The 8,399-nt window shown below is 41.6% G+C and overlaps 1 protein-coding gene across 1 annotated transcript in view; it reads left to right on the top strand.

The window, feature by feature from the left end:
- Positions 1 to 8,399, top strand: part of TMEM117 (transmembrane protein 117) — a 394,142-nt gene that overhangs the window by 228,538 nt on the left and 157,205 nt on the right. Inside the window, exon 4 of the mRNA XM_015406264.1 lies at positions 3,469 to 3,566. Within this exon, the coding sequence (XP_015261750.1) occupies positions 3,469 to 3,566 (98 nt within the window). The remainder of the gene's footprint in view (positions 1 to 3,468; positions 3,567 to 8,399) is intronic.

Here is an 8,399-nt window from a genome sequence, read left to right as displayed (position 1 = left end):
AAGAGTGAATGGTAAACCAGTTGAACTACACAAGTTGCATAACATGAGCCATGTCTTAGGTTTATGAGAAAAGAGTACTTACATTGAGGTACCTCCTCTGTGTTGCTTCCGAGCAAAAACACTTAGCCAATAGTAATAGTCAGGGCTCTAGTCGGGGGGGAGCTCTCAGGTACGGAGCTCTGGAAGAGAACCTCTAGGGGGTGGGGCGGTCACATGGTGAAGCCCCGCCCCCTTCTTTACCCCGCCCTCTGCTTCGATCCTCATTCCGTTTGGGAATGAGGATGAAGCAGGAGGGTAAGTAGCCGGGCCTTCTGACACACTTCCGGTGATGTTAGGGGGTGTGGCCTTCTGTCACTTCCGGTGATGTCAGGGGGCATGGCATATGCAAATAAGTTATGCTAATGAGTTATGCTAATGAGCTCCGGCAGCTCTTTTTCTACAACAAGACCCCTGGTAATAGTTATATGTCAGAAATAATGGTTGAGGAACCTTGGTTTTGTGTCCAATGGACAGCAACAGTGGCTGATAAAATAGACCAACAAACAAGAGATAATTGGTGCAGTGGGATAATTAATTTGAATACAAATGAATTAAAATAAATTTTCTCACTGCACCCCATTTTTCTTGCTACTATGTTGATGAAAAGGATACCAGTTCATTACAGGTGATCCATGTATTAAGAATGAGAAGAAGTTGTTTTGTAAAAGATGAGATCATATTGGGAAATGTACAATAAAAATGTCAGCCTGTGAGTCAGCTCTTATGGTTGGAAACCAGATATTATTACCAATACAAATGCAAAGCAGAGCAGCTATATTAATATTAACAGTAGTTGTCATGACAATCAATCACCCAAACTTCCAGAAATTTTTGCTATAATTTGGCAGCTGTTTTGGTAAATGCAATAGTCACCTTAATGAGCATATACAGAAGCCATCTTGGTGAACCACCAAACTCCACTATTATGATTTTTTAAAATACTTGAAGACAAGAGCTGGTTTATACGTTCTCCAGATGTTCCCAGAAAAAAATCAAATTGCATGGTATCCAGAGGTGATTTCTCAGAAGTATAGAGACAGGAACACTATTTTTTTCTTAAGCAGCTGTAGTAGGATTTTTAGTTTCCTGACAAAAGTGAGCATGGTCAAAGCATTCCTGTAATGTGATAAAGGCACAGCAATTACATTATTAGTTATAGCAAATTTCAAAGGAGGCCATCATAGAGGATTGAGAGGGTGCTGCTTCCACACTGAGGTGCTTTCAGAAAATTATAGCAGTGACCCCCTTTTGATCTCTGTGGAGATAAAAGGGAATAGAATCAATAGGTGCAAAATGGAAAGGAAGCATTTTTTTCAATAAATTCAGTTTTGGAGCCATAGATTCTGTTATTTTTTTTATCTCTGTGGATTGGGGCTGCTCTTCTGTGTTACTGTGCTCTATGACATACTTAGCTAAATGATAATCCAGCCTTGTTACTCTACCAATCAATGGACCATGTACATAGTAATAATTTTTTCCAGAGATAATCCAGCTCCAGATATTTACCAGACATAGGGTGCCAATCAAGTACACTCATGCCTATCTATATTCCTTCTAAAGTCTGTGGTTGGTGAGTTTGGTTTCTCATCTTTTTTGCACACTATTTCAGAAAGGTCTATTCCAACTATATTTACTTCTACAGACTCCTTAATTTATAGCTAGGAAAAAGCTACTGAGCCTTGTTTTATGCGTATGGCAAGTAGATTAAAAATGAATGTAGTATACATGGTGGTGTAGTACCCCACAAAGAGAAAACAAACCCAGGACAATTCTTGTCACTATAGGCCTGCATCCCTGTATGGAAGTTGGCAATGTGATAAGTGTGCTGTAGACACACAACTGATTCGTTGTGAGCCCATGAAGTTCTATTTCATGGGGTTTTCAAGGCAATAGTGAGCAGAGATGGTATGCCATTGCCTTCCTCTCCACATCAGCCCCAGCCTTCCTTGGTGGTCTCCCATCCAAGTACCAACCCTCCTTAGCTTCTGAGCTCGGATGAGATTGGGTTAGTATGGGCTACTAGGGCTGCTACAATAGGGAAGAGCTCTCCAGAAAGTACGTTTCTTTCAGGGACTCTGGCAGCATCTCAGCTTGAGAATCTTTGACCTGATGATAGAAAGGCAAGACACATATTACGAAAATGTCTGGTCAATGGATACCAGAAGTGAAGAGAAAGACATACTTTTGTGTTACAACACAAACATCCCACGTCCCAAGTGAAGAACAGGATCCTTGACAGGAAATGCTATTGGACATCTCAAGGGCAACAGGAAGACATCCATACAGGCTCCTTTAATAACCCCCTGAGGTACTTATACCTTTTGGTTCATATACAATGGCTCAGATACAAGACTTAGGTTTGCAAGATAAAAATCATCTGCAAATGCAAATCTTGGCAGATTAATTATCTGCGAGAAAATGGCCATTTGCTTATCTCCTGGGTACCATCAAGCCATTAAGCTAAAACTTAATACCTGTCCCAAATGGACATCTTGTTCAGGTACCTTTTCCCTCATAGGTCAGGCCAGTTAGCCACTCACTGTCTGGATCCTAACCCTGCATCAAAAGGGTCTCAAACGCTAGCACTAATCAGAGTGTAGCCCTGAATCTACTAGTGGGCACCCCAATTTTTACACCTTGGTCCAGTGATTACCATAAGAGCTGGTTTTACTCCTAGTTGACCAATGGATAGATTTCACCAATGAAGCCCAGGTAAACCTAGGTCCATAAGAAGGTCATATCATGACCCTCAAACTTTGTAGATGGTCTCATCCAGCCATCTGCCACTACGACACTGCAACTCTGGCTCTTCACATCTTCAGGACAGGCAGAGAAGTCTGAGTAATCATTATCCAAGGATAACACAGCAACACATTAGAATTGTTTGGATGTGTGTGTTTTATTGGTCTTGATTTCTATTATTGTTCATTGCCTTGATTTTCCTTCAGATCTCTTAGTTTCTAATCTGTATCCTGTTAGGGTAATAAAGTTACTTGCTGGTTGAGTACTTTGTATCCCTTGCATCTTTTCATGTTTAAAAGATTTACTGCATGAATATGGGAGTTGTGTAGGTAATATACTGGACAATTCCAATTTTAGGCACAGTGTTTTATACTCTGATTGTACATGGCAGAGGTATGTTCTGATGTGACAGGCTTGGCACAAGAACGAATTTGGGTGACATCCTGTATACACATAGTTGAAAGTAAGCCCAGTTAAATCCAGTAATTATTACTTCCTAGTAATCATGCAGAGAATCAGGTTGCATAACTGCATGTGCAAAACTGCCTTGTGGTTAGGAATATTTTTCATGCAAGTATGTGAATCTCAAGCATAATATGAAATTTCAGCAACTCTTTACAGTCAAAATGTTTTATTTAGGGTGAATTACATTAGCTTCAGCCACAATTGCTTTCTCTTCCTCTCCAGGTTACAGATATGATGCTTCAAGACAAGCCTTATCCTGACTGGGGAAAGTCTGCCAGAGCTTTCTGGAAAAGGGGGAACATCAGGATTGTTTTATTCTGGTAGGAAACAATATGGCTGGGTTACTGAAAATGTCTGTATTCTTGTTTAAAATATGGTAGGCTTACCCAAGACTCATACAGAATCAGGAATTGAAAGTATGTGTAATTCTGTGATTCTCATAGCTTCTCTGTCCCAAAGAATTTGGCCAGCATTAATTTATTCATCTGAAAGATCACAAAGTGGGGCTCCAGGTGAGCTTGTGTGCTGTGAAAACTGGGGTACAAACGTTCTTTGAATAAAGAAGAAGACCATAACAGTTTCTGGTTTCCCCATGACTATGATTTCTAATAGTAAGGGATGAAGGAATAGGCAGAAGACTGGGTACTCCTCCTGAGGAAATACTGCTGTGACTGCACAGTACTGCTGCAACTTGCTGTTGGCTTGCTTTGTTCCCTGCATCTTACATGGGAGGTGCAGGCAGGAGCCTAAGGCAATAGGTAGATGCTCTGGTGGATGCTCCTTACAGAGGTTTCTGTGGTGACTTTATGGCTCCACAGGGGCTCAGCCTCTGACCTTGCTCTCTCCCACCTGTGCAGGAGCCGGAGGCTGTGGGCAGGCAGGAGACGATAGGTATGACAGTGCCCTTTACAAATGATCACCTACAGCCAAAGCCACTATTGCCTTAGGGTTGTTACAGTAGTGAGCAGCACACACAAAAAGCGTCACGATTTTTCAAATAGTGCTCAGTGAATTGTAGGGACATGACCCATGGGGTGGAAACCACTATGATAAAGGTTTATAAAATCATGAATTATTTGGAGACTATACGTGGAAAGAACTTCTTTTATAAGATTATAATACAAGAGGAAGTAATCCTAAACTCAGAAGTATTTCCCTTTTTATACAATGGAGCTTCATGCCAGCAAAGCGTCCTTAGTATTGGCTATATATTAAGGACAGACAGGAGAAAAGGCTTCTTCAGACAATATTAAAAGGTATGAAATACACTGTCACACAATGTATTAGCTTAGATGGCTTTGGAAATGGATTTAAATATGTGAAGGTTAATCAGGGCTGGGCTGGCGACTAGGCAAACCTAGGCATTCACCTATGGTGCTAGATTTTGAGGGGGTGCCCAAAAGATGAGATGGGCCTCCTCTTCTAGCTTCAATGGAAGCCTGGCGTTAAGAGTCTTCTAACGTTTCCATATCTGGTCTTCCATAGCGGCCAAGATGGAACAAAGAAGGCTTTTGAAGAGCTTGTCTATTTTTATTTTTAACCCTCCCAAGACAAAAAACACAAACTACACTACACTACTTTGGCATAGGGGTCAAAGTGACCCTATATTACAGCAAAAGTCACGGAAACCTGATAGCTCTCTCAATCATGGCATTAGCTACTAAGAAAAAAATCAGGCCTCAAGAGTAACTTCCTTCAGCAAAGCAGGAGAAAGAAGAGTCAAATTTGGAGCTTCAATTTGAGATTTGATAGAGCACAACAAAATCAGCTCAGTAGACAGATGGATAGGGGTCATCTAAAGTTCTAGGCCAAGCGTGGCCAAACTTGCTTAACGTAAGAGCCACATATAATAAACATCAGATGTTTGAGACTCGCAAGACATGAACAAATATTACACACGTTTTTATTGAAAAATAAGCAAAATTTGCTTTTTATTAACCTTTTATTTTATTTATTTATTTACATGAGGCTTATATACCGCCCATAACCCCTAGTGGGTCTCAGAGCGGTTTACAGACTGACTACTATATAGTAGTGATTAGACCTACCTAGGGCCACATTTCACAAGGGGAGGGACTTCTCTATCGACACCCGGTTGGCAGCGCCTTCTCTCTTCTCCCGGTGGGGTCCACATGTTGTTTTCATTTTTCTGGCTTGTTTCTGGCTGTCCGGCGACCTTCTCCCGGAGGCTCGGTGTTTTTGCGCGCGAATGCTTCTTTGGCTGCAGCTTCCGGCTCACATCCTTCCGGCTCCAGCCGGGCTGCGCTGTCCTGCATCCGCTTCGCCTGCGTCTCGCATCCTGCATTCGCTCTGCCTTCCATCAGGTCTTGGTCATCCGGATATCAGCCGCCATTGTTGTTTTTCGCCGTTGCCGCCTTTCACCTCCGTTGCTGCTGCCAACACTCCTGGCACGGAACCAGGAGGTGGGTGCCCCCTGCCACCTAGGGCAGGTACCCATTTATCTACTCGTTGTTTTTACCTTTCGAACCGCTGCCAGAAATAAAAACAAAAGGGGTAAAAACAGATAATGATATTTATTTGTCCAATTATATTTGTTTGCTAATGATATTTATTTGTCTAAGAGAAATAGAGAGGTGGAAAGAAAGAATGAAACAGGTGGGAAGGAAGGAAGGAAGGAAGGAAGGAAGGAAGGAAGGAAGGAAATAGATGGGGGGAGGGAGAGGTGGAAATAAAGCAACTTTAAATGCATACTCCAAGCCCCCGCCCCCACCCCATGCCAGCTGGCTTGGCTTGGAGAAGGGATTTAAAGAGACAAATGCCTTCTCCAAGCTGGCTGGTGAGAATGCCATTAAAGTTAAAGTTGCTTTTTTTCTCTGTTCCCCCCCACACACCTCAAGCCTACCCAAGGAGGAGAACACTGACTGGGGAAGGGAAGACTGATGGGGGAGGCATGCCTCCCCTTCGCTTCCCCAGCACCCCTGCCGGGAGCCACACAATATGTATGAAAGAGCCACATGTGGTTCCTGAGCCGCAGTTTGGCCACCCCTATTCTAGGCTGAATGGCTCCTTCAAGTCTGGAAAATGTGAGTTTCAAAGAATGCCTGCAAACTTGTACAGGCTTGTCTTGCAGGGGGATGGAATGACCCCATTTCCAAAATTGCAATACAGTTCAATTTGAGCTTTTCAATGTGGCTATAAACATAAGGGATGCTTTGACAGAGCACAAACACAGGGCTTTTACCTGCTCCTATTATATAATGCAACAATTCAGGTTGCAAATACTGGTTTCCATGGGGGTCATTTCATCGATGTTGAACATCGAGAGCACTTTAGTTAGTTAGTTAGTTAATAACTTATTAGGAATGTTTTTGTATTGTATGGATTTTAAATGGTTTTAAATATGTTTTTATATTGGCGTATGCCCTTATGTAAGTATGCCCTTATGTACGCCGCCCTGAGCCCGCATTGCGGGGAGGGCGGGGTATAAATAAAATAAATAAATAAATAAATAAATAAATAAACCCCTAATTCAAAAAATGGTGGAAAACCCCATTACCAACAAATGTCTATAGATATAAGTTATGGAGAGAAATCTTAGTTTTCACTGTTTGATCCACCTTCCTTTAAAATGGATATAATAGGTGTTGGTCCATCTATTTATATATGGGAACAGTGCTAAAATCATTTTTTCAATATTTATTGGGGTCATTAGAACCCCAGTTACGATTATGCATAGTACTTTCATTTTCAGGCCAAGTCTATTGGAGGTCAGAATGGCCCGTTAACCCTTTTGATAAACCTCAAACTTAAAAAAGAAAGACAGGAGGAAAGAGAGGGACTTCAGAGCACTGCAGTTCATTGGGGAGAAAGCATAACAGAAGATTGGTGTCTGTAGAAAGCTTTAGGTGTTAAATTGTTCATTTGGAAGGCCTAGATTTCTCCATTTTCTCTCTGTTGAATGGGTCATAGTTCACCTAGGGTGCCAAAAAACTTGAGCTGACCCTGAGGTCCGTCATTGGCTATTAGCAGCTAGCAGTTGGAACCTTCATATTCGAAGGCCACATTCCTCTGCTGTTGCTAATGCACAAGCAGTGACTGAAGGTGTTTCCTTCATGCCCTTTAATGCTTTTTAGATGCATCTGGCTGGGTGTTGCTGGAAGTGAGCTGCTGGATCAAAAAGAGTGTTGGTATGATCTAGCAAGACTTTTTGAAATACCCTTACCTTTTTATGTGCACAGGTCTCAATCCACTGGTGTTTCTCTTGCTGGATTAAGGCACTGGAATCAGCTAGTAGATCAAGACAGAGACTCTACTCATCTAACAGAATAACATTTAAATGTCTCTAGCAGACAAATGGGCTGTGGTGGCTCAAGTGGTTAAGACGCTGAACTTCAAACCAGAAGGTCAGGAGTTCAGGAGTTCGAGACCCGAGTGCCGCATGACGGAGTGAGCTCCCATCTCTGGTCCCAGCTCCTGCCAACCTAGCAGTTCAAAAGCAAGAAATTACAAGTAGATAAATAGGTACTGCTTGGGTGGGAAGGTAACAATGTTCCATGCGCATCGGCATCTAGTCATGTCGGCCACATGACCATGGAAACATCTTTGGACAGCGCTGGCTCTTTGGCTTGGAAACGGAGATGAGCACCGCATCCCTAGAGTCGGATTCTTTCCCCCCCCTGCTTGCCCATTGTTGACGGGCAAGGTTTATTAGTTTTTTAAAGAGTTATATATATAAAAAAAGAGAGAGCCATACACTTCAAAAGTAGCCAGCCATTGCCTTGTTCATAACATCTTTAGATACACAATTCCCTTTTTCCCTTTGTTAATCTTTAGTCCACAACAGAGATCATTAAGTAAAATTCTGTTCCCAATAAACAATTCATTTTTTTCTATATCCTATCTGCTATTACTATTATTAATCAATGTTATAACAATAAAAATATAAAAGAAAAAAACAGGTATTTCACAGCAGTTAGACAGTTCTAATTTCTTATATAATATCAATCTAGTCCCTTTAAGATATTTTTTCATATTTTTAGCATTGTTAGCTTTCAAAATCCCCTTTGTTTGCAAACGTAAACATAGTAATTTATATTTTCTCCATAACATCAGCTCTCAACTTTACAATGCCAATATACTTTCACCTCACACTATATAGATCCCTCTTTTCTCTCACAACACTTAGGGTCATT

This window comes from Gekko japonicus, unplaced genomic scaffold (assembly GCF_001447785.1).
Source record: "Gekko japonicus isolate JY-2015 unplaced genomic scaffold, Gekko_japonicus_V1.1 scaffold1384, whole genome shotgun sequence".
NCBI classification, from domain to species: Eukaryota; Metazoa; Chordata; class Lepidosauria; order Squamata; family Gekkonidae; genus Gekko; species Gekko japonicus.
Note: the sequence above shows the minus strand (reverse complement) of the source record. Positions and strands in the feature narration are given on the sequence as shown.